Source organism: Apiospora phragmitis, assembly GCF_038363925.1.
Source record: "Apiospora phragmitis strain CBS 135458 chromosome Unknown utg000010l:1.0-9815664.0:1.0-9183399.0, whole genome shotgun sequence".
NCBI lineage: Eukaryota > Fungi > Ascomycota > Sordariomycetes > Amphisphaeriales > Apiosporaceae > Apiospora > Apiospora phragmitis.
Window position 1 is genome coordinate 2969874 of NW_027117409.1, and position 25484 is coordinate 2995357.

The 25484-nt window shown below is 52.9% G+C and overlaps 8 protein-coding genes across 8 annotated transcripts; 4 read left to right on the forward strand and 4 right to left on the reverse strand.

Annotated features, from left to right (window-relative positions):
- Positions 1-4391: 4391 nt before the first annotated feature.
- PG994_010687 (uncharacterized protein) lies at positions 4392-5652 on the forward strand (the record flags this gene model as incomplete). Its single annotated transcript, XM_066862096.1, has 2 exons — positions 4392-4443; positions 4505-5652. 2 exons carry the CDS (start codon positions 4392-4394, stop codon positions 5650-5652), a joined length of 1200 nt encoding a protein of 399 aa, XP_066711206.1.
- A 1436-nt stretch (positions 5653-7088) lies between these two features.
- Positions 7089-8735, reverse strand: PG994_010688 (uncharacterized protein; the record flags this gene model as incomplete). The annotated part of the gene is made up of 2 exons (XM_066862097.1): positions 7089-8023; positions 8087-8735. The coding sequence occupies 2 exons, from the start codon at positions 8733-8735 to the stop codon at positions 7089-7091; spliced, it is 1584 nt and encodes a 527-aa protein (XP_066711207.1).
- An 892-nt stretch (positions 8736-9627) lies between these two features.
- On the forward strand, positions 9628-11500 carry PG994_010689 (peroxisomal-coenzyme A synthetase; the record flags this gene model as incomplete). The annotated part of the gene is made up of 5 exons (XM_066862098.1): positions 9628-10150; positions 10216-10240; positions 10317-10336; positions 10432-11303; positions 11402-11500. The coding sequence occupies 5 exons, from the start codon at positions 9628-9630 to the stop codon at positions 11498-11500; spliced, it is 1539 nt and encodes a 512-aa protein (XP_066711208.1).
- Positions 11501-12240: 740 nt separating this feature from the next.
- Positions 12241-12837, reverse strand: PG994_010690 (uncharacterized protein; the record flags this gene model as incomplete). The annotated part of the gene is made up of 1 exon (XM_066862099.1): positions 12241-12837. The coding sequence occupies one exon, from the start codon at positions 12835-12837 to the stop codon at positions 12241-12243; it is 597 nt and encodes a 198-aa protein (XP_066711209.1).
- Positions 12838-14677: 1840 nt separating this feature from the next.
- On the reverse strand, positions 14678-15366 carry PG994_010691 (uncharacterized protein; the record flags this gene model as incomplete). Its single annotated transcript, XM_066862100.1, has 2 exons — positions 14678-15150; positions 15174-15366. The coding sequence occupies 2 exons, from the start codon at positions 15364-15366 to the stop codon at positions 14678-14680; spliced, it is 666 nt and encodes a 221-aa protein (XP_066711210.1).
- A 1837-nt stretch (positions 15367-17203) lies between these two features.
- PG994_010692 (uncharacterized protein) lies at positions 17204-19349 on the reverse strand (the record flags this gene model as incomplete). The annotated part of the gene is made up of 3 exons (XM_066862101.1): positions 17204-18445; positions 18901-19074; positions 19131-19349. The coding sequence occupies 3 exons, from the start codon at positions 19347-19349 to the stop codon at positions 17204-17206; spliced, it is 1635 nt and encodes a 544-aa protein (XP_066711211.1).
- Positions 19350-22912: 3563 nt separating this feature from the next.
- PG994_010693 (peptidase family M48) lies at positions 22913-24257 on the forward strand (the record flags this gene model as incomplete). The annotated part of the gene is made up of 3 exons (XM_066862102.1): positions 22913-23525; positions 23588-24030; positions 24123-24257. The coding sequence occupies 3 exons, from the start codon at positions 22913-22915 to the stop codon at positions 24255-24257; spliced, it is 1191 nt and encodes a 396-aa protein (XP_066711212.1).
- A 795-nt stretch (positions 24258-25052) lies between these two features.
- Positions 25053-25461, forward strand: PG994_010694 (uncharacterized protein; the record flags this gene model as incomplete). Its single annotated transcript, XM_066862103.1, has 2 exons — positions 25053-25149; positions 25304-25461. The coding sequence occupies 2 exons, from the start codon at positions 25053-25055 to the stop codon at positions 25459-25461; spliced, it is 255 nt and encodes an 84-aa protein (XP_066711213.1).
- Between the last annotated feature and the right edge of the window lie 23 nt (positions 25462-25484).

The following is a 25484-nucleotide window of genomic DNA, read 5'->3' on the forward strand; positions in this document are numbered from 1 at the left end:
GTTCGTGCCACACCTCTGCTGCGGGCTGTAGGGAGATGCACCACCTACCGAATTAGGCAAGAACTAACTGGCGGGCGAGTATTGCCACTGGCTGAATGAAGACCTTCTGTACGCCAACCCGCCAACTTTGGTTGGTCGGTAGCTTGTGGTGAGATATCGGGCGGGGATAACCTCTCGAGCGCGTTGCACGACTGCCTCCATAGCTGCCGACAGATCCGATGTTGATTCGTACTTACATCTACTGTATGTCGAAAAAGGGAGCCGGCAAGCCGGATTCACGACAACATTCGATCCAGAATACGGGACAGACTCAGGCTGTCACGTTTGTGTTTCGATAGCCACAAAGCATAAAGTCGACCCGAGCCTTTTGGCAAAGCCTTCACATCCTTCTTGGCCCTGGGCAATTGGCAAGCATGACCATAGATACCCTCCCTTGCTTCAGGTTGTTGGAGATGCACCTGTAATGTGCCGTATACAAGAGACTAGAAGAATATAATCCCATCGTCCAAATTCATCAAATTGAGGACGGCTTAATCAAGTGAAGACAAATTCGCACAGCAGTTTGCCAGCCCAACGCAGATCCGAGCACGGGAGGCTATCCTTCAATGTTACACGCTACTGCACCTAACCCATGTCATGAATATCTCTATCTCGTTACCAGAGGGCAGCGGAGCGATATGGATGTAGACTCTTAACCAACAACAAGCTAGAGAAGACTAGACTCAGACTATATACTATGGTCACGATCGGTTTTCCATGTTGCCCTGGCAAGCTGGATGCGTGAGAGCAAATCTTGATTCAATTGTGGGCTTTATGTAACCTACGGATTCTGAATACATACATAGTGTTGAGAGCTGCCAAGCTACCGAGATATGTTATGGAGAATATGCATTACCGGTAACGGGGAAAGGGGGTTGGAGCTTGTTCGTTGATGCGTAGGTAGCTGGCCGGGGAGACTCATATTAGCTTGATAGCCGCCACGCCGCATATTACCTCCAAGCACGTAAATGGTACTACAACCTATAGCCGGGACGTGGAGCTTCTGTTAGGTACAGTACTGGTGTACGGAGACGCGAGATAGAACCCACGAGCGTGTGCTGTCGTCATCAAAACAGACGGCTTCAATGCACTTTTTGCTAACTAGCGGAGGCCACTTTTATACGGCACAAGCTGCTGGGAAAAGCCAAGCTTTCCGCATCGGTTCCTTCAGAGCACCGATTCTGAATCAGCAGATACGAACATGTGGGCAAGAGAAGGATCGTATGTAAAGAACATACATTGCAATTTCTAGGCCAAGCAAAGAGCATTCCAAACAACTTCTTGAATGCAAGCATGCTTTCATACACCATGCTTGGCGAGATGGTCTTTACCAGATTGGAAAATCCTGCATGTGACGTCTACGCGGCAGACCAGGATGGCTCGGCAGGACGACTTCTGACTGGCTGGGGTGGGATATCAGTGCAGCAAGCCACTGCAACGGAGATTGATACCGGAGGCATGTACGGGAAATGGGCTTCTTGCCATAATCTCTGCTACCTATGCTAGCCGCAGTCGATCATTGCTACGCTACAGAGTATCCCAAACGGAGTAATAGCAAGCAAGTAAAGCTTCCCAGATAAAGGAGATACAGTAAGTATGTACTTATCGAAAACGATCGAATAGTAGGTAGGTAGTGATAGAGGAGAGAGACTGTACGTCAATTACGGCAGGGGCCAACCATCCTATTTTCCCGGAATAGCAACCGTCCTAATAACCTTGCTTCTTACATAAGGAGGTGGGTGTTGCAGATTGACGATTTGACGAAGCAGACAGCGCAGACAAGCCGAGCAAAACGAACGAAGGATCCAAGAGAGCGGCTATCAGAAGGACGGAACGACGTCTTTCCCAGTAGCCAGTCAGTACGAGATTGTTCTGTGGATTGAGCAAAATCAAGGCCAATTGAAACACTGTGAGCGGGGGCGAATCTAGTCCGGCCAGTCGATCCTCGAGCCAGTCGCTACAATCGCACGCTGCTTGGCTGCTGGCTGGTACGCAGTGAAAATGACCGACACGGCGATATCATCCAACTTCTGGAAAGTATCGACAGGGGGTGAGCAGAGTGAAGCAGAGTGCGGCCGGAGCTGATGCTGTGGATGGATGTACCCATTACTTGGACGGCCCCAGCAACCCTCTCTAACAGACTCCGCTATTAACATCAGCGTGTACCTAGGTCCTACCCAGACGGGGGGCCGGGGATGCAAAGAGGAATTAATCTCGCCAATTGCAGATGTTGATATGAAAGCTGCGACACTGTGGGAGACCAACGACGCACACGCCATACACAGCAGAGAGCACACACCCCCAGACAGGCTTGTTGACTCGACTGCTTCGGCCTTGGCTGCTTGGTTCATTCCATCCAATGCTTCCAGATATAATCGATACAGTAAATCGAGCTTTTTTTTTTTTTCTTTTTTTTTCTCGACGGAATAGACTCACAGGACCTCACCGCGCCACCAAGCGACCGCTTTTGTTGGTCGTTGCGAACACTGGAGCTCGTCGGGCCTGTTAAGATGACCACTCGATGCTAGGCAATCTCGTACAAGGAAATGTTCCTATGTAGGCTGGACCGGCAGGGTGGCAGGGTAGGCAGATACTGGAGCCCACATCAGGTTTAGCAGGGCCAAGGTACAGTGCAATAATGTTGCAGTACCTGACCTTTTTTAAAGCACACACCCTTGCATAGTGGATGATTAGATTTCATGTGCTTTTATGGGAAGATTGGGGACGTTGATGGGGTAGCGGTACTTGTGGTAGAGCGACGCGCGTGGTGCGATTTGCAAGTCCATTTGGTGCCCATTTGCCCACTTCCCTCACTCCAGTGACTCCCTCCCTCCCGCTCGCATGTTCCTGGATCCCACCCCCTTTAGACCCGCCCGGTTTTATTTTCTACCCATTGCCTCCCATCCCCAAAAGGCCACTTGAATTCCAAAACGTTTCGGCTTCTCCTGACGTGAATGACCTTTTCCTCCTTCCATAAACCTTCTCCCTCCCATTTTCCCCTTCGGATTCATTCGTTTGTCGATATTCCTGTCAGTAACAGAGGAAGAGCACTCGCTCCATAGCTTCCTCGCTTTAATAACTTCTCTCTCAATCCCGTCAACTCTACCGCCAACCCGCCGTTTTTCGTCTATATCGAAGAGCCGCCCGCCCAGGAAGATTTCACCCAGCAAACCAACCAGCTCGATATCCCGATCCTCAACCTAACTCAAAACCACATCGACCGAGTCACGAGACGATTAATTCCCTTTGGTTGTGAAGTAGAAGAGTCCATTCCAACCAGTGGTACTACTTCAGTTTCGGAGTTTTTGTGTAAGAAAAGCAGCAAAAGGTTTGTGCATCCATGTTTTCTCTTCACTATCCCATGACGGTTTTGCTCTTGCACATACACACCAAGTTCGAGGGCAGTCATACCTAGTATTCGCAAATCAACCACCACCAGGCTCCAGCAGTCACGCAAGCTACAGGCCAGCGACTTGGAGATCAATTGGAGACAGGACGCGCGTTCCGCATATCATCCCAAATGCAGAAGCTGCTGCTTGGGGTGCCACGATTTGAAAAGGTCTGGACTGCCATGCCATGCCGGGAAGCGGCTTCGTCTTCCTGCCCAGGAACGCACTATTGTGGCTCTACTTCCTAGCGTGCAATAGCTAGCAAGTGGTGTGTACCGTGGGAGTCGTTGGTCGGGTCAACCGCCATTGGCGAATGACAGTCATCCCATCATCCCATTGTATCAGCAACCACTGTCAAGCTAGCCAGGAGGCCTAGCTTCTTGCACGCTATTGACTAGAGCCACAGTTGAGTTGCGACTCCAAAAGGGGGGCCCGGATACTGCTCGCCGATTGAAAATGTGGCCTGCAATTGTCTAGGGCCTGGTTCCTGCAGCATGCTGTTTCCACATTGTCTTCTGCATGGCGCTCTGCTTGGTACAAGAGGATGGCTCCGCTTGAAGCAACGGGTTGTTTGGAAGTCTCCATAACAACTCTGGACATCCCAACTGGGCCACCTTTTGTTGTAGTAAACAAACGGCAGTGCAGTCACTGCTAATCACAACGACTTGGGCCGCCCTTGCCTTGATCAGCGACCGCGAATGACTCCTGCTGGTTGAAGCGGACCCGGCTGCTTCAAATAACGAGCAGCGCATTTCGGAATTATTCTTGTATTCATTTCCTCCCCCAACATAGCCAATCCGGTCAGGAAATCCACCTGCCTTTGAGCAAAGTCAACATTGATTTTTGGAGCACACTACACTCAACTTTTCGAGATATTTATTTCCACAACCGTCACCGTCCCTGTCTCATCAATCGTTCGTGGAAACAGAACTGACAAGAATCTACGAAAAACAGTTTATCAAGATGTTCACCAAGCAAATTGTTTCGGCGATTGCCGCCTTTGGCTTGGCTACTGGTAAGTTTCCGAAACCCAATCACCGCGGTTTACTTTCGATTACTAACAAGAACATTTGCAGGCGCCATGGCCGTCGACTGCAAGGATGACAACATCAAGATCTCATCTTCCGGCGATGCTACTCAGCTCGGTAACTGCAAGGGTGGTGTTAAGGGCAGCGTTACTATTACCCCCGGCGATGCTGAGCTCGACTTCGGCAACTTGGAGTCAATTGGTGGAGACTTGACATGCGAAAACAACGGCGTCATCATCAGCCTCAAGGCTGGGTCGCTGACCTCGATCGGCAAGGAATTCCGCCTTCAGAACGCCACTCAGCTTTCCAACTTGGCTTTCACCAAGTTGAACTCCGTCGGCAGTCTTAAGTTCTTGTCTCTGAACGGCCTTACTGCCCTCAACTTTGGCTCGGAGGGTATCAAGGAGGCTGATACCGTTATCATCTCTGATACCCGTCTGAGCAGCTTGGAGGGTATCAACGTTGAGACGGTCAAGGATTTGGACATCAACAACAACAAGTTCCTCACCAAATTCACTTCCAGCATCAAGAGCTTGAGCAACCTCCTCAACATCAACGCCAACGGCCTGAAGCTGAGCGTCGAGATGCCCAACATTGAGTGGCTTGCCAATGCTACTATCTCTAACGTCACCGAGTACTCCAGCCCCTCTCTGGCTACCGTCAACGGCTCTCTTCGCTTCGACTCCAACTTCTTCGAGTCTGTCTCTCTTCTCAACCTGACTGAGATCCAGACTGGTGATCTGTCTTTCGTTGGCAACTCCGCCGTCAAGAACATCAGCTTCCCTCAGTTGACCAAGGTCGGTGGTGGTTTCACCATTGCGAACAACACCGAGCTCGAGAAGCTCACCTCATTCCCCAAGCTGGCTATGATTGGTGGTGCTGTCCGTCTCCGAGGCTCGTTCGATGATGTCAAGCTCCCTGCCCTTGATGATGTCCGCGGTGTCTTCCAGATCACCTCTACCGAGAACATCCAGTCTTCTTGCGACGAGTTCAAGAAGCTTGGCAACAAGGTCGCTGGTGATGGTGGCAACATTGACTGCACCAGCAACAACCAGAACGCCAACAACGACACCTCCAGCACTGGCGAGAGTGACGGCAGCTCGGACGACAAGAGCGGTGCCTCTTCCATGTCCATGAGCATGTCTACTGTCTTCAGCCTGGCCACTGTTGGTGCCCTTGTCACCTTCTTCCTGTAAAGGGGATGAATTGAGTAAAAGTGCTGGGGAGTTGGATTTTGGAGGCGTTTGCAAACTTTTCCCTTCCAGTGTATGCAGAACTCTCGTCATTGTCATTTCTTTAGCCTCGTGTCTGCAAGTTGGGCTACGTACAAGGATCCACTAGACTTTAATACCGACGCATCTGTAACCGAAGCTTTATTGTTTCCTTGGTGGCGTTTCTCGAGTGCTCAACACCGTCGCATCGAACAGAAAGGCAGCCATTCTTTACGACCCTTGTCCCCACGACGAGAAACGATACATGAATCGGGGTAGTCGTGCTCTCACTACCTGACACTGGGGTGGTTGGAGCTTGTAGTGAGTAGGTAAGGAGATGAGGGGGCGGCGTACTAGATTGTTGTTGGTTGGAAAGGCGATGCGGTGTATATCATAGATTGTAGAGAAGACAGGTAGCAGGACGCAATAACAATCCGTTCTTCTACACTCGGTTAACCGTCGTAACTCCTATGTGTATCCTTCGGTGTCCAGCCCAGTTGAGGTCGCGCACGAGTCACGGTAGATCTAGTAGGGCAGTCTCCCCAGTCTTTGGGGGTTTCGAATACATACATTTCGAACGTAAATGTACATTCCATTCTGTACATCATTATTGATTGATATGCCTAAGAATCTGGCCTGTCTTTTACTTCTGTCTTCCTCACTCTTGGGGAAGAAGTAGGCTGGGCTTTTCCCCTTCGCTTGTTGACAGACCCCCACACTGCAGCAATGTATTACACCACAGCAGGGGGTTTGCTATTAACTGAATACCCTCTTCCCCCCTCTTCTCCGGGCGACTATATATCTACTCCAAGGAAAAGTTAGGCCAGCTGCTGTGGTACTACTTGTGCTGGTTACATGAGAGACTCCCAGGTGTAATGTGAGATCCAGCACTTCAAGTGTAACTGTCACCACGAAAGAAGGGGTACCAATAAGACATGAAGCCACCTTGTAGGAAGGTCGGTCGTTCGCTCGGGGATCATACCAAAACAACACGCATACATACACATTACATGGGCACAGGCACAGGCACAAGTAAACCCAGAGATCGGGTACGCTGTAGCAGCGGCACGCCATGCCAAATAACGGGTGTACGACGAGGCAGATACGGAATCGAGCAATTTAGTTGAGCTTATTCATACCCTTCCACAACCAAAGGTGGTTTGTGGACGGCCATCGATCTGGTGACCACCTTTCATGCGTGTGTCTCATCCCAGCAGGTCGGTAAACGGGCGGCCTCGCCATCTGGCCACCCACGGCCACCAGGAACGAGACCCTCGTCGACGACGTGGTTTCACCAAGTACCCCTGCGCGAAATTTTCGCTCAACGCTCCCAGGATCTCACCACTTCTTAAAGAAAATAATGCTTCACGGCCTCGTTGGCAATGAGTATTCCGGCCAAGGAACATCTCTCATTCTTTTTTCTACTCGTAGACACCCTTCTCGAAGGCCTCCAGGTCGTAGTACTGCGGCTCAATGGCACTCCCTGCGAAGACGCGGCCGTCTAAGGCATTGACAGCCCGGAGCGCGCTCACCTGGTCCACGAACTTGATGTAGACGTTGTGGCCCTGGACGTCGATGTACAGCCGCTCCACCCGGCCGTAGTTGTCGCCGCACTCCTCGCCGATCTCCTGGCCCAGCCCCTCCTCGACCTCGTGCTGCAGGTCCTCGATGTTGTCAAGCATGCGGCGCAGCACGATGGCGGGCGAGATGGGGCCGAATTTGCCGACACTGCTGCTGCTAGCGGCGACGCCATCGTTGGGCCCCTTCTTGCCGTTATTGCGGGATGCATCGATGATGCGTCCGCGGCCGCCTGGTTCGGCCCAGCCGCCGCCCTCGGAGTCGGGACGCTTGCGCCGCTTCTCGACCTGCACCCGTAGGGGCTGCGCGATGCCGCTGCTGTCTGCGCCGAGGCCTTGGCCCTTGGACCAGCCGTACTTGGACATGAGACGGGCCGCAAACCCTCTCTGGCCGGGGAGGTTGCTGCGCGGCGCGTCGTCGGCATCGGCAGCAGCGGCTTCTGGCTCGTCCACGTCCATTGGCTCCGCGTCGTTCTCCGGTGCTGCTAGCACGGGAGCGGAAGGCTCTGGCTGTACATAGCGCACGGGCGCTCGAGATATGGTGGACGCATCGGGTTCGGGTGGTGGTGGCGGTGGCGCAGCTGCCCCGTTTGATGGATTGGGAGGCGGAGGTGGAGGAGGCGAAAGGGACGAGGGCGGTGGAGGAATGGCCACTGCCTGAGATAGAGCCAGTCGACGCGCATATGCATCGTCGCCTGTTTTGTCGTCTTGTATAGTAGCGCGCGGTGGTGACCTGAGCGGTGGGGCGAAGGCGTATGAATTGGGCGGCGCAAACTGGTCTGGAGCGGAGATATAATCAGTATATAGACGTGGGATGAGAGAATATAAGAGTTTTAACTTACTTGCCATGGGCCTGTCGTTGCCGCCGCCCTCATCGCTGCTACTCCAGCTGGACTGCCTCTTCGCCGGGCGTCTATGCCGGTATAGCAATGCCTTCCATTCCTGTACCTCCCGTATGCGCTCGTCGCTGCGCAGATACTCGTCTACGTTGGTCGGTCTGGAAGGATCGTAGATCTCGTCCCAATCGGTCTCGACAGGCGCTGCCTCCTTGGACTTCTTCTTCTTCTTGCGGCCGCCCCTCGGCCGCTTCTCCTCGCTGGCGTACATCCAGTCGTCGTCCTCGGTCGCCGCCCAGTCGGCCAGGGAGCTCTTGACCGGCGGCGGCGCATGGCTGGCCGCGGCCGGCGCATTACTCGTCGCAGCAGTCGTTGTCCCGGCGGGTGGGGCTTTGGGAAAGCCGACCTTGGGCTTTTGCGCCGTCTTCTGTTGCGGACGTCGGATGGGCTGGAAATGCAGCGCGGGATTGACGGTGGGCTTCTTCGAGGCGGCGGCCGCCGCCTCTTGGTCTTTGACGGCGCTCAGGGCCTCGTGCGAGACGACGGGGGCGCGCGATATCGAGGCAGAGGAGTCGGCTGGGGGGTCGAGCAGGTCGGCGTAGAGAGACAGGCCGCCACCGCCTGGTCGCGGCGGAGGAGGCGGCTGTTCTGACATGGCAGAACGGGGGGGGCGTCAGGAGAAGAGCTGTGTGTGCTATGTAGAAATCGTCTTTGGTCCTTGTTGATTGGGCCAGGATGACGAAGCTGGAATTGGAGAGGTTCGGGATTTGACTGTCGAACAGAGCCTCGCGATCTTGGCAATGGAGCTGAAAGCTTGGGGATGCAGGGATCAATACGTAAGTACAGGCCGTTACAACCGATCCGGCCAGCCAAACAGGTACCTAACCCCCCAAACCCCTCCTAAACCCAGCCTGTCCAACCCGAGTAGCCGGTCTTGCTGCTTACCTACAGTGCTGCAATGCGCCCCATTCTCGGCATGAATTTGTTGGAAATGTACGCGCATGCAAGGCCAAGCTTCGATGCGTTGGCCGCCCATGTCGACTTTCTTTTGGAAGTTGAAGCTGACCGCCTAGCAATTGCAGGCCAGCAACAGTTACACGCTTGCAAGATCTGTGTAACAAACATACGACGGGATCGTCCGAATGCCGAAGCAGGAACCGGCAAGGTCTCATCGTCCCAACTGAGGGTCTGGGGGTCCAGTACTTACTTACTCAAGTTACTTAAGAGGACCGGATTGCGACATCTTCGCCATGCCGATTTGTCTTCCGATCTGGACCCTTCTTTCCTTCTTATCTACTCGAACACTTGATTGCTTACTTGTTTGATAGATCGGAGATCCATCTGCCTGTAATCTTGTACACATCTAAAAAGCTGCTAATACTAGAAAGCCCAGTCGTCTGGCCTGAATCACTTTGTCAACCTCTCCCCGGTATACTTGCTAGGTACATAATAGCTTGAGCCATTTGCTTTGCTTTTTTAGCCTCACACTGTTGTCTAGCTACCTCCTACCTTAAGCTAAGAGCTCTATCCATACACAGACCGCCACCATGTCGACCAGCCCGACTCTCCGCTCCGAAATCCACGGCGATGACAAAGCCGTCGCCGTCATAGTTCCGTCCAAGCCCACTCCCCTCACCGTCACCTACGGCGGCCTCGAGAGCGAGTGCCTCTCCTTCCAGCGCAAGCTGGCCGAGCTCGGCATCGGCCAGGCCTCGGCGGTCTCCATAGCCACGGTGAACTCGTACGAGTTTATCGTCTCCTTCCTCGCGACCTCGTGGCAGCGGGCCATCGCCGCGCCCCTGAACCCGGCCTACAAGCAAGAGGAATTCGAGTTCTACATTGACGACCTCAAGTCCGCCATCGTCCTCGTGCCCCGCGGCGCCCACGAGGCCGGCACGCCCGCCGTCCGCGCCGCTCAGAAATACAGTGCGGCCATTGCCGAGTGCTACTGGGACGACGTGAAGAACGAAGTGGCGCTGGACGTCAAGGAATTGGGTCAGTTGAAGGGTAAGTCGCAGGAGAAGGTGCTGGAAGCACAGTCCAACGATATTGCCTCGTCTTGCATACAAGGTAAGCAAGGTCCCATATGGGAACTGAGTTGGCATCGATACTGATTTGCAACTTCCTCTGCTCAGTGGAACTACTGGGAGACCCAAAGCTGTAAGTCCGGTCTCGATCCTCGATTCCAGATGGGATAGGGACACTAATGTTGGGGATAGGTACCATTAACACACAGCAACTTGACTCGAACTATGGGTGAGTTCTCAGTGACATGGGTTTTCTGCTGAAGTTTTCCGCGGCCGGTATACATGGTCGGAGTTGAGGGTTAATGGACTAATGTGAGACCTTAGAGAACATCCGTGGTACCTACCAGCTCACTCAAGAGGATCGCACCATGCTGGTCATGCCCCTTTTCCACGTCCACGGGCTCATGTGCGCTCTCCTCGCGCCCCTGTCTACTGGCGGTTCCGTGGTGGTGCCGGCCAAGTTCTCGGCGTCCGAGTTCTGGGTCGATTTCGTTGAGCACAAGGCGAATTGGTACACGGCCGTACCCACAATCCACCAGATCCTGCTCAAGTCGCCCATCCCCGACCCGGTGCCGCAGATCCGCTTCATCCGGTCCTGCTCCTCGCCGCTGTCGCCCGCCGTCTTCGAGAAGCTCGAGGCCACCTTCCACGCGCCCGTGCTCGAGGCCTACGCCATGACCGAGGCCGCCCACCAGATGACGTCGAACCCGCTGCCGCCGGCGCAGCGCAAGCCCGGCACCGTCGGTCTGGGCCAGGGCGTCGAGGTCAAGATCCTCGGCGACAGCGGCGACGAGGTGGCCCGCGGCGCCGAGGGCGAGATCTGCATCCGGGGCCCCAACGTGACGGCGGGCTACCTCAACAACCCGGACGCGAACGCGTCCTCGTTCCACCGGCCGTCGGGCTTCTTCCGCACGGGCGACCAGGGCCGCCTCGACGAGGACGGCTACGTCGTCATCACGGGCCGCATCAAGGAGCTCATCAACAAGGGCGGCGAGAAGATCAGCCCCATCGAGCTCGACAACGTGCTCGCGCGCCACCCCGCCATCGCCGAGGCCGTCAGCTTCGCCATCCCCGACGAGATGTACGGCCAGGAGATCGGCGTCGCCGTCGTGCTCCGGCCCGGCGAGACGCTGGACGAGGCCGGGCTGCGGGCGTGGACGGCGGAGAAGGTGGCCAAGTTCAAGGTCCCGAAAAAGGTGAGTAGCGTCGCGCAAATGCTATTCTATAGTGATAGCCTTTTCCTTTCAATGGCCAGAGTGGAAATAACTGACAATGTCGAATGGGATAAACGCAGGTCTACTTCACCGAGGTCATGCCCAAGACGGCCACTGGCAAGATCCAGAGGCGCATTGTAGCCGACACAATGCAAAAGCAGGATGGGGCCAGGCTGTAATATGAATGATGATATTTTACAGTGCGCTTGATTTGGACTTGGTACACATAAGTATAGACTATGAATAGAGGGGAATACCTCCTCGGATCCGTTATTGAAGAGGTTACGAGTCAAAAAGGACAGATTATGATCACTTGAATACAAAAAGCCTGCAACGTATATTCGTATGCATAAAAATATGTGCTTCATTTGTATGCTGTTTACAAGCAGTAGGAGAGGGGTATCTTTTTTGAGCTTTTGGCCCCCGTAAAACTCCAAAACTTCTCGCACCAAACCTCGGGCCCTCTCATGCAGTGAGGGCAAGGGAGAGCACCGCGAGCTGTGCGATAGGAATTGGGGGGTTTGTTATAACCAATACAGGTATGATATATTCAACAGTAAAAACAGAGTCTCAAACACCCCTGGCCATCCATGACCACCAGTTTCATCCCACCACCAAGGTACGCCGCCTGCCCGTGATCCAATCGATTTGAAAGGAGACGGGAATAAATGTAAAATGAAAATAACTCCCGAAAATGCCTGTGGTTTGAAAATGTTGCGCTGTTCGCTTTGCCATTGAAAAATTTCGCGTAAGAGGTCGTGTCATGTCGTGTCATGCTGCATGCAGCTTACAACCCTGCACCACCCACCCTCAAAAGTGGTGACTTGATGATGCCATTGCTGCCATATAAAAAAAGTCGCGGTAATGAAAGCAGTACAGTGAGAGGAGAGAAATTGCCGAATAGAGAGATGGAGGGAAATCAGCCCATGGAGAAAAAGGCATCCTCGTCCTCATCCCATTCAGCATAGGTGCTTGCTGCTCCTGGTGAGTTCCAGTTGGCAGCATCGGTGGTTGCGGCTGCTGCTGCCTCTGGCATAGATAGCTGTGGCGAGGATGAGGAGGAGCGCGCAGGAACAGTATGGATTTCGTTGATCGTGGCCTCCTGCCGGCTCACTTCGGCCTCTGCCCGCTGCGTGGACAGGCGCACCGCCTGCTCGAGGGATGCGTAGACCATGACGGGGACAGCGTATCCGCTGCTGTAGTCGATCACCTGGAAGGGCTCCGCCTCGTCCTCGGGCGCGCTCGAGACGGAGGAGACGACGGACCCGCAGTCCGAAAAGACGGATTGGGCATCGTCGTCGTCGTCCTCTTCCTCGGAGTCATCATCGTACGACTCGTAGGCCTCGTCGTACGACGCGAGTGTGGAGGAGGCGGGATAGTGGCTGTGGGGAATTATGGGCGATGAGGGGAAAGAGTTCACCAGCAACGTGGGGGAGGTGAGCTCCAGCGGCTTCGTGACGAAGGACTTGATCACGAGCTGGGACGGGTAGTCCTGGATCTGGTGGGAAATGGCCATGGTGAGTTGACTTGTGTGAGTGTGTACGATTCTTTCTTCCCGGCGAGAGTGAGAGAAAGCGGCTTTGAGGTTGTGGTTGTAGTTGTTGTTATGGCAGCCGAATCTGTCTGTTTGTTCGTCGCGACGACGACGGTCAATATTGTATGCAGGTAGGGTTGGTAAGAATGAGTCGTATGTATGTAAAAGTAAGGTTTCCTGTCAAAAGTGTCGAGAGTTCTGCATGTCTCAGGCTCAGGGGAGGAATAGACGGGGAGAGGTATTTATGTCGAAGCTGTAGGGGGAAAGCTGGCTGCAGGAGAGAGCAGCAGGCCGAGAAGCTTATATTCAGCCAATTACAGGTCGGGCCTGTTGCGAGATGGGGAAGCGATGGAGGCAATTGGCCTATGAGATCAGATGACGGTAGCAACCGTGTTACCACCTCGCTATAATGCTGTGTGTCTTGTGTGTTGTTGTATGTATGTATCATGGGGTTCGCTCGGCTTGGCGGTGGGAGAGGCTTTCGGCATTACGAGCAGGCTGGCCCTGCAAGCCCTGGTGATCAATCGCGGTGAGCCACTCCCGTGATTTGATTTTTCTGTTGTTTTCATTTACTCTATTTAGCTCCTGGGCAAGTGTCCTGAGCTCCTGTGACATTTCCCCTCTGGCATTCCCGTGCCGATCTTCGGTGTGCAGCGAGAAACACAATCCACCGTCCCGCTCTAAGGTTAACCTTAGGTAGCAAATGGAGATGATATGAATTGGTGGCCGGGGTCGCGCCCACTCTTGGCATGGGAATATTGTATCATCAGTTGTTTGCGCGGCGGAACCTGGCAGGAATCCGGATCAGGGTCCAGGGCTCTTTAGCTTATTTTAGCACGGGTTGCGTAGTACTATGTAAGCGGCTGTCTGCGTATCAATCTACTGGCAGACTGGAGACTGGAGATGCCCAAAAGACGTTGTGCCCGGGCGTAATGAGATTGAGACAGATTGAGAGACATGTCTTATGCAAACTGCGCCCGCCCGCCATGTGAAGAGCCACACCCCCAGGCCGATGACGCACCAAGACCACCAAAGAGCCGATGATGACCGATGATAGCCCTATCAACTCAGCTGCCTAGCTGCTCTCTTTCTGTTTTCTTCACTGCGCTTTTCTTCTCTTGCAAATCTTTTTAGCTTGCCTTGGATTCGCTCGCTTTTAAACTGGGAATTCGGCCTCTTCGCGCTTATCTCTGAACAACGAAGCCACGAGGGAGACCACCGCTACTGAACAAGTCTGGTATGGTATGGTAGGTAGTAGTCCTGGTGTGTTTGCCAAGGTAAACCCTACCCTTTCTGTGCCACACGCCATGGGCTATTTTTCGAAAGAAAGAAAGAACAGAACATGCAGATCCATTTCACTGCACACAGCCCCTCGCTTTGCGTCTCGAAACGGTTCGCTATGCCAGAGGCCAAGACTTTGATATTTGATCACTCTTGGCGTTTGGAAATTTGTCTGGCCCCGGCAGTTGTTCACATGCATTCCGACTATTGGAACAAGTGATATGAGCCATTCTAGCCATACCGTGACGCCAAGAAACATTGGCTTGGCTGGTCTTGGCCGTGTTTTGGCCCGGTATCCGCATCCCACGGTAGATCATCTAATTAAGGAAACCAACGAAACAAGTACAACCAGCCATGTTTGGGATATTGGACAAACGAACTGGTGAGTGCTCGGGTCCAAGGAGCTCCCCGTTGGATGCGGAGGATCCTTGATGAAGCTCTGTCTCATGCCCGCGGGGGTTTCATATGTGCATTTCCATGTTGTATTGGGGGGTTGGGAGGGGTCCAACTCAATATATACATGCCATCAGGGAATGCTCCTTCATTCTTGGACCGGGACAAAATGCGCCATGAGCTCCGGCTTCTTCCACATGAAGCGCATCTTGCATCCTGCAATCCAGTCGTATCCCTTATTCTGGTCGGCCTCCAAGACCCAGTCATAGCGATATATCAGCTTGGCCAACGTGATGCCCATCTCAAGCCATGATAGGTTGATGCCCAGGCACGCCCGCGGGCCAATGCTGAACGGCGCCGAGTAGGGCTTCTCCCTCTGCTTTCGCTCGCCTAGCCAACGCTCGGGCTCGAATGCATCGGGGGCAGGGATGCACCGTGGATCGCGGCTCATGGCAAACGGGGCTCCGGTGACCGCTGTGCCCTGAGGAACATAATGCCCATCCACGGATCCCCCGTGCGAGATGCGTGGGCCTCCAGTGAGCACAGGGGAGAACAGCCGCATCGACTCCTCAGAGCGGCGTTGAGATACGGCAGCTTGGCCGCTGCGTCGCCGGTGATGGCCTGGTAGGACCTGAAACTCGTACGGACTTCTTTCTGTAGCTCCTTGAGCGTGGCCGGGTTCGTCTTCAAGTACCAGAAGGTGGCAGCCAGTGCTGTTGAGCTCGTCTCTGCGCCAGCGGTCAAGAGCACGTTCGCCTCCGACGCCAGTTCGGCCTCGCTGAGTTCGCCGTGCTTCAGGGCATGGTCGAAGAAATCGTCTATGTGCGTGTCTCCCATGTCGATGTGCTTGCGCACTTTCTCATGCGAAGTAAATGGGAAAGACATTTGCTTAGTCTAAACTCAAATATATCTTCACAGAAACCTTGTATAAGGGTTAGGTAAGCTATACTCGTAGCTATATTTAAAAGCACCTGTGGCATGTTGAAAAGGAGAATGTTAAAGACACATAGTCAAATGAGCTAGCCCGGGGCAGGACAGACCGTCACAAAGCTATACCAGAAAGTATCGAACGACGAGGTTTACTTCTATTGCAGGTGTTGCTACTAGATCCTCTAAGACGTAGAAAGATAGTATCTAACATGTCACGAGGTCCCTTCGGCAAGCAGTTCTTCCATCGACTTATTGGGCAAACTGCTGGCGGCTGAGCTCAGACAGGAGGGCAAGACGACAGATAAAAGCAGCATTCGCTCAAGGAGACGATACCCGTTTCAATCTTGTAAATCAAGAAATTGATAGCCATACGACACAGCTGCAATGCCGTTCGCGAGACCCGATATGCAGGAAACCTGGAACTATCTATCGGGCGTTGTCGTCCATCGCGAGCCTTGGCCGCCCCAATCCCCGGCCAGGAGCAAGTACATCCCAGAGAAAGACCCATACAAGCCATTGTCATCGTCATGGCATGTACCCATTTTGCATGATGCTCTCGCGAGTTACTTCCTCATCTATTACGAGGTCACGCGAGCAGCCGATAGCTGCAGTAAGCTGCATTGTCATCAGACTGCTACCCAGCTGTGGGGAACTTGGAAGGTGAGGAACGAGAGGAGAAGATCAGGCTTACGAGCTACACCCAGCAAAGTTTGAACTGCTCAGATGAGGCAGAATCGATACATCCATTCCAATCGGGGAAACAAAGTGACGGGACGTTGCCGATGCGAATGTGCTCAGCCAAGGGGACGCCACAAGGAGACCATTACCCAGTCGGTTTTTCCAGCCCTCGGTTCTCCTGAGCATAGTCACCCTCGATATGGCATACTACTCAAGAACTTGCGTCTCGCTAATAAGCCATTTTTCCACCTATACTCTGTAGCCTGGAAACAACCGGCGATGGGGTGGCGGTATCGACACAGCCTCACTGCTCTGCTCTGTCTTTGGGTTTGTGTTGTGTGACGAACCATTCTCGAGTCACTTCGAGCCACATCAAGCCTGAAGATTATTTTTGCAAAAGTTGGACTCAAATCTCTCTGTTTGGTCAGTTTGTTCGCAAACTGATCGCGAGGTCTGGTTTCCCAGGGGTCCCGCTACAACTTCTCAACCGCCTCGCAGACAATATCGACTGTGACTTTAACAAGCTAACCACAATAGCCAAAGCCACACAACTTGAGCTTGGCCCCCGAATAGTTTGGGTAGTAGCACCAATAAGAATGGGATAATGATGCAGGTGCTGTTCGATGGCCGGGTCCAATGATCTGTGCTTGCTGCAAGCCTCTCACACAAGCCGGGCGTAATGTGACCAGGATGAGTATGCACTTGTGGATCATCCAAGAGCATCCGTGCCTCACCACCCCGATATAAGCTGCAACCGAACCTCGCAACATTAGCCTGAGGCATTGGAGCCTTGTATGGAGATGCCATCAGTAATAGTGGAGGTTGGAGCCAGAGGGTTGACAGCATCGTGACATGTGCTGTCCAATAGATGCGATGCCAATATCGTGTCGGGGAAACAGTGCTTCTCTCTTTCGAACCCGGATTCGCTGCGACGAATTCTTTATCCATAACATCTCATTAAAAACCAGCTGCATGGCCCCCAAAGCAGACGTGGCTGTCCCGAGGACCTGAGCCTTCTTACTATACTTCGCCTTATCATGACATTCCAATCCCGACACGACTCGACTTAGACATACTGCCGGATGAGGTGCGGGTACATGGCTTTCTCGATCCTGACCCAGACGCTGGGCCCCTCAGTGAAAATGAACGTATTAGGCAGTGATGCTTCGCTTGGGGCTCCGGCACGTAAGGGGTACATGTCGAAGACTCTCGATGAATTTCCTCGAATGATTCCCCCGCCTGCTCCATTGTGATCCAGGCTGCGGGTGGCTTTCCCATGACACCCAGGGGCTGATATACTTTGGCAGTATGCTCCTTCCCGTACTCCTGCATATCTACTTGCACTGCCTCCTGAATTCTCGTGGGCTTCGGATGAAGTCACCATAGAGAGGCCCCCACTCCATGTATCCGGTAGTTTTGCGGCAGGGTCAAATGTTATCCAAACAAGGACCTTTAGGGAGGTGCCATTTACCCCTCCCCCAGTGGCGTAGACAATCGATCGCTCGTCGTTTACCGCGTCGATATCCCCTTGGTGGTCTCTGGGGTTCATGATGCGAGATATCCGTTCCAAGGCTGGATCAGAACAGGGGTCCTCGGGCTCTCCTGGCCACATAATGACGCGGTTGTACACTTTCTCTTCTTTTTCTTTTTCACTAGTCTCTTGGGCGCTAGAGCTTGTCGGCATTGCCGGAATCTCTAGATATTTCGTCGCCATCTTTTTGCCAGCCCGTAGGCGCAGTCGCTGCGTGCATGCCGCTGATGACGAAGGGTCGTCCACCAAATCAAGGAACGTCCCACAAGAATAGAAGTACGAACGAAGGTGGGTTTTGCTCAGGCCGAATATTGTACCATCATCCCCAGCATGAACACCGCGCGGCGGTCGTAGTTTCGGGAGCATGTAGCTTGGGTTGCTGCTCGACTCGAGTAGCCTTGTCAAAGGAACGTCCGGAAGGTTGTTTTCTAATTCCTCGTCGGTCGTCCCCTCATTTTCGTCTCGAAAAACGACGTTGGTTGTATAGTAACTTCGTCGATTCCCACTCTGTCCGGTCAACCACTCCTTGCGGGATTCTACGATTCTCACTTGCCCTGTTGTCTCATCCTTCTCGAGCTTCAAAAAGCCCCATCGATCGTCTATAGGGCCCTCGTCATGCTGTCTTCGCCAGCTATCCCGATTCTTCATAATCTGTGTTTTATCAGGGTCCGGTTCGTCGAGGCGAAAACGAAAACAGTAGTAGTACGATGTCCAGTCGATCTCTTCTGGTTCGAAGGCTGTTTGGTTTGATAATCCATAGAGATAGCCGTCGATAATCTCGAAGCAGACAGTGGAATTGATCTCGTAACCGACAACATCGGACAGATGAATCTTTCTTCTCGACAAATGGCGCTCTGTGAGGTCGAAGAAGCGAAGCACCCATTTTTGAAAACCATCAGGTCCATACTCGGAATGAGTACCGTAGTAAAGATAAGATCCGCTGTTTCGGACGAACAGTCGTATTGTAGATTCGAGAAGAATTGCCCCAACTAGCTCTTGTTTGTCTGTGTTGAGAATCAAGAGCCAATTTTCCGGATCTGGGAGGTCGAGCGAGAAGAGGCAGCTTGTAATTCCTTCGGCACTGTGAATGACGTGAAACGTGTATTCGCGGCAATTTTTGGAGTGCGGGATAGCTTCGGCCGTAAGTCTGGGATGTCGACTACAGTTTCTTGTCCTGCTGGATTGTGTAGGTCTAAAATCCTGAGCCATCTTTGTGCTTGATCCTCGTACACGTAACACAACTTGCCACTTGAGTACATGTATGAGTCGGCAAGCCCGACCATAGCCACGATATAGGGGCGAGCGTCTGCTATCGCCCTTCGTCTTTTGACCAATCGTCTCAGCGCTCTTGCGTAGCGGCCGTCACGCACTGCTTGCTGCGCCTCCACAGAGTAAAGTGCTTTTGCCTAGATGAGATCAGTAAGCTGCACCCGACTGTTCCAGCAGCTGAGGGCAGGCTTACACAAACAATGGCTTTACAGAAGCTGTCTTCGATGATGAGATACCGGAAATGCCGACAGCAGAGGGACAAGTCGAAAATCTCCTCCAGGGTGAGGCTCATGGCGATGTTTGCCATCATCTCATAAGGCAGCTTTTTCAATGCCGACGAAAGTGGCCAGACCATCGAGGTCTCACTTCTCGACGACGTTACGTTCGCAGCTGAAGTGGAGAGCCGCTTCATCGTGCCGGAAGAGACCAAACCCACGCACCGAAGCCAATATCAACTGCTCTGAGTTCATAGCGAGGATCCATACGGCTAAGTTGATCCTGATTCAATCAAACTAAAGTGGACAACGCCCATGTAAGTAGTCAGGGCGATCGTGATAGGTTTTTCAGAAAGGGGCTCCCTGGCTGCCTTAATATATAGGCTAGGTTTTGCCGAGAAGGCTGAGAGAGCGCGAGAAGCCTAACCCCATGACCGAAAGCCAGGGCGGGTCGTCGACGAGGCTCGATTAGTTGATCGCCAACCCACATTGCGCCTTTCATTTTGCTTTCCCAACCCCCCTACAGCCTTGTTTCGTTTCCTAATCGCATGTCTAAGACTCTGTGCAAGAGGTATGGAAAGCGCAAGTGCGACTGTCATGGTTGTCCGTGGAACCATCGTGGAACTTAGCCGAAATGAAGGCGTGCCGAATTGATTGGGAAGCATACAAATCAATCAGCAATATTGACAGCAGCGAAGATGCAAGCAGAGCCTCACTAGAAACGAAATTAACTCCCAAGGGATCGTGGGGTGGGCTTCGTTGGATGCATCAACATTTGGATCGAGGGATAACCCGGGAAAGTCTGGTACATGTACCTGCCCGTATATAAAGGGTACATAGGTACATAAGTATCTTGACTTACACCCCAGGCCCCAGGGAGCAGAGCCTCAAAACTCTGTGGTAGGGGCATCCCCCTCCCGACCCATTGACTGGTTCCTTCCCTTGCCTGATCCTACCAGATGTACTATCGTATTAATGACACGAGCGCGTTCGTACCTTGGCACATATTGATATATTTGCTCACTATTTGATTTAGTTTCTTGGACAATTTTGTTTTTAAGGCTCAAATACCACCTGGCAATATTCATCTTTCTTGGTCAATCTGGACGATGCCCCTCCCTTATTCAGTACTTGCCCTGGGTTTGGTAGGTCGTTCTTCCTCAACGCTGCTGCGGTTCTTGATATCACACGTCAGCGGCTCAAAACAGGTCGAGCCGCATGATGTATCTGTAATGTGATTGTAATTCGAGCCCTGGTCCTCAAGCCCTGACCATTTAATTCGCTCAGCCGTTGACAAGAAGCACCAGTAGTTTCCCACATGACGCTGCTTTATAGACCAATGGCACGGTAGATCATCGCCCAGAGCAACATCTGCATCCGGCAAACGTGGTGAGCTGGGGGCCGCAAGGCTGTCGTAATTGTTGGAGTCTCACTCTGCCAGCAGATCGTGTCTGACAGGAGACGAGGCTCAGCCATATGGCCTATGGCTCAGGTGAGGCTGCGAAAACGGATGTTAACTCTCCTCAGAAATACTTTACGGACTATGGAGATCATCTGTTCTACGTCATTACGAACACCCTGAGTGCAGCATAAATGCATTTCACTGCAGGAAGCCCAGCTCTATACGAGGCCCAAGACTTTGTCATCCGCATCCAGGCCAATACGAACAATATTCGGGTCGGCATCTTGCCTCCCTTTCGGAGAGCAAGGTTGTATGACAAAAAACCTAGTGCTGTCAGCAATATCGATTTGTGAACACGGACTCTGAGCTATCCATTTCGCGCTTGATGGTTCGCCTGACTTTGGGGCTAAAGCGTCACATGCTGGTACCAGTTATGGGGGCCGATGCCAGGTTTTGGGGACCGAAGCATCACCGGAGAGGCTCCTTAATGATGAATCCGCTTTCTTCCGATCGGAATCAGCTCTAGCGGAAAAGGCTCAGGAAGACTGATCTTATAATCCGAGAACATGGCCAAATGGTAGCCTTCATTGCCCCCATCGAGCCAGGACATGCTCGCCATTACCCTCTCTGGGTCATAGCCTTCTACATACGAGCTAGACAAAGGTGATCTCTTGTCAGATTTGAGGCCGGCACCGATAGTAAACGACTCGCAATATACTGCAGAAGTTAACCCGAGAAGAGCGTAAGGCGTTCCACCGTCTAGCTCCAAGGCCAGAAAGTGCATTACTTGGCATATCACATGTGTATCCACGCCTGGCTGTGAGTAGTCTTTACATGATTCTCCTGACGTTGGAATGTTGCTAACACCGGGGACAGAGACTACTCTGTAGGGGGTATATGCCTTATTAACCGGGCGCTGTCTCCTCTCTTTTTCCTAGGCTTTGGATTTCCAGTTCATATCGAGATGGTGTGTCTCGCATCCTGCATTGGTGGATCATCGGAGAGACAGCTCCTTTGGCCTGAGCCGAGAATCAGGATGACAGGAGAGCAGTCTTGTTTGCCTTACAGGAACGTGGGATTATTGAGTGCCTCACAGGCGAGAAGCATGCCGCGTTCATGTCCACAGGACAGAAGACCTTCCCATCTATTCGGCAAGCCAGCAGAGAAGCAGCATGTGAGCCTTGTGCTCATTTCTCATAGCTGCACTGCAGTGACTGGCCAGGATTACAGGACGCCGCCAACGATTTATTCCAGATACTACATCGCATGCAATGATAGCCAGAGGCAGGAAAGTGCTTTCTTCACGAAAAGGAGATAAAACCCGGTTGTCATTCAGGCTTGCCCCTCTGCTACGCTTATCTTGGGCAGCCCTGGTTTGGATTGCCGAAGCCTCTGCCCACGTCTCCCAGCAGTCTCCCAACCGCTACAATGCATAACATAATATGTGCTGATTATGGTGGTGATACGTCAAAGCAACAGGAACCATATACACACAAGGACTGCCGGTCGATCAATGCCGTGCAACCCACCAGCCTGTCACCAGACAGAGTTGGACTGCCATTTGCTGGCTGCATGATTTCAAGGCGAACTCGGCCGAGAAGACATACCTCCAATGGACTGAAGCAGCGCTTTGAAGCAGTGGTATTTGATAGGTACAACATGACTTGTAGTAATAGAGACTCTGCTTCTCATAGGACGGATCGCTGGAAACATGTAAGCTGTGAAACATACACCATATAGGTATGCACTACCACATATGACTATAGTGGCAGTGACGTTCCATCAGGAGGCGGGCGCAGGACTGAAAACACTTCTCTTGACCTCGTTATTTGTGAGGTCAGCCATCGCGACTGAAGCTCAAACGCGTTGTGTGGTGGACTTGATGAGTCGTCAATCAGCGTATCGAAGGGCTCTGATCTGCATCGTCCTGTTGAGTAGCTCCACCAAACTTGGATCTAATGAGGAGTACTAAGTATAGTTTCAGTGCGTAAGAGTACTTGGCCAGAAGATGCGAACGTGAAGAGTAATGGATATCATATTGCCCAGTGAACAGACATCAAGTTGCTCTCATTATGGTGGGGCTATGTAGCTCTAGTAGGCTCAGCTCTTCGCTGGTGCGTCATTCCGTAAGTCAATGATGAAAAATCGACTGGAGGTTGCGTTTGAACCTGTCGCTTAACACATTCCAAACCCGAACGTCCTTGATTGATTATGGGAGGATGTGGCACTGAGGGATCTACGAGTGATGGGATCGTTGTTTACAGGGAAACCGAGCTATAGTGCTTTTGCGGCGGGCCTGAGTTACCAGTAATCCCCAAAGGACGAGACCGAAACGTGCGCGCGTGCAACATCGGCAGCATGGTGCTCGCTCTTACTGCGCTCAATAGAGCCTGCAGTCGACTGCTTCGTTCGCCGAATACTGCCTTGTTCTCCCCGGCTCGCGCCCAGCAGCTACCTGCGCGTATCCGACAAAATGCTACTATTGCGCCTTCGATATCCCCCGCCGCTGCTGCGCGACAGCAGCGTGTTCACGCGACCCCCGGACGACGACTCTTCTCCCAAACACCGCGCCGACCATACCAAAACTACGACCCCTACGATCCCCACGAGCGCCTGCGCAATGCGAAACCGCTGTTCACGAACCGAGGGTTCCGCGGCTTCATCCGCTCGCCGAGCACGCACACGGTCGCGGCCTTGGCTTTCCTGGGAGCGGTCGGGTTCTACTTTTACAACCTACAGACGGTCCCCGTCAGTGGGCGCAAGCGCTTCAACTGCTTCACCGAGGAGTCCGTCGAGGCCGTCAGCGAGCAGCAGGTCAAGAGGATCCAGTGGGAGGTCGAGCGGCAGGGCGGGCGGTTCCTGAGCGACTGGGATCCGCGCACCCGGATGGTGAAGAGGGTCATGAGGCGGCTCATTCCCGTCAGCGGCATGGAAGATTCGGACTGGGAGGTCCGAGTGATTGACGATCCACGTATGCAATGAAGCAGATAACCCTTGGGATAGTCAAACAGTCTATGCTAAGACAGTACTCAGGACAAGCAAATGCCTTCGTCCTGCCTGGCGGCAAGGTCTTTGTCTACAGCGGCATCATACCCATCGCCCGGAACGAGGATGGCCTGGCCGCCGTTCTCGGCCACGAGATCGCGCACAACCTCGCGCAGCACATCGGCGAACGCATGTCGGGGCAGATCGGCATCAACATACTGCTCGGCAGCTTCGTCCTACTGACAGCTCTATGGGGCGGCGCCATTCTCGGCACGCAGCTGTTCGGCGGCACGGTCCTGGATTTGCTCTTCTCGCGGCCCATGGGCCGCAAGCAGGAGACCGAGGCTGACTACATAGGACTACTGATGATGGCCGAAGCCTGCTACGACCCCGAGCAAGCCCTCGGCTTCTGGCAGAGAATGGAGTATATGGAGCACATGGAGCACCAACGAGAGGGCGCGCCACCGGAATGGATGAGCACACATCCTTCGGTAGGTTTTTTTTCTCTTAACCTTTCCGAAGAAGACTCTATGCCTAGCAAAATGGAAAGAATATGCTACTAACAAACATGGGCATCACGCAGAATCATAACCGAATCGAGAAGATCAAACAATGGCTACCTGAGGCAATGGATAAAAGGGCGCAAAGTGATTGCGCGGGCACTTCCGCTTTCGCCGGCAGGTTTAGAAGGGCTTTGGCGCAGGGCCTCATAATATAGTAGTACAAACGGGCATCATTCAACTCCTTTTGCATGTACATATTCGTTAGATGTGGCATGAGGGCGAAACATCCGTCAGTCTTCGTTCGATTTGAATATACAGACGCAGCTCGGACTATTAAGTCAGTTCTCAGATCGCACATAGATCCATGCATGATCGCAATTAATATCCGTGGAAACCGAGCGGCCGAGAGATTCCCGATGAGCGAGAAAGCTTGTTAAATTAAATACGGAACCGGGACAACGGCCATGCTTATCGCTGTAGTTGAATGCTATTACGTCCCTAATAAGAAGAACCTTACGATAGTGCGAAGCTATAGCGAACTCAGTACCTGCATATGACATTGGTAGGTATAGTCCCAGAACGGACTCAGATCAGGGGTTGGGGTAAGCTGCCACTGTCGCAACTCGGTAACCTTGGCGGGGGTGGCCAAGGCCCCAAGTGACGCAGGTTGCAGCAGCCCAGCCCAGCCAGCCCAGGTAGTCATGACCCTAGTTTGTCGGCGCCCGCAGGCGGTCTACTGTGCCGAGGTTCATTTCGGCCAGAGTGGTTCCAGCCTGTCCTATCGCATCGAACGTGATCCAACGCCCAAGTCGGGTCTCTCAAACGATTTTGGACTTGACTCTTCAACTACACAAAGAGAACCATATCCATCTTTACGAGTCAAAAGAAGGATCTCCCTTGACAGACATCACTGTTGCGACGAAAAGAATCGAAACTTTCTCCAGACCGAATCTGAATTCATTTGACTAACCAAGCCGCGGGCGCATTCATTGTAAATTCAACCAGCCAAAATGTCCAAGTCGTTTACGAAGAAGGATGTCGCGGAGCACAAGACCGAAGACCAAGGGATTTGGATCATCGTCGATGATGGTGTCTACGATGTAACAAGTAAGTGTGTACCGCGCCTTAGCCAGACAGTGGCCGTGACAGTCGGTCTGCGTTGCGCCGCTCCCAAGGCAACTCCCCTGAGCAAGCCATCTGATGACGATGACGATGTTGATCTCGAGCGGTCGGTGACTGACATGCGGTGTCCCCTTTTCAGAGTTTATTGACGAGCACCCAGGAGGTTCCAAGATCCTCAAGCGCATGGCCGGCAAAGACTCGACCAAACAGTTCTGGAAGTACCATGGAAAGAGCGTGATGGACAAGTACGGCCCGCGATTCAAGATCGGCACAGTCCAGGAGGAGGCCAAGCTATGATCGGACAACATGCGATGGCTCGG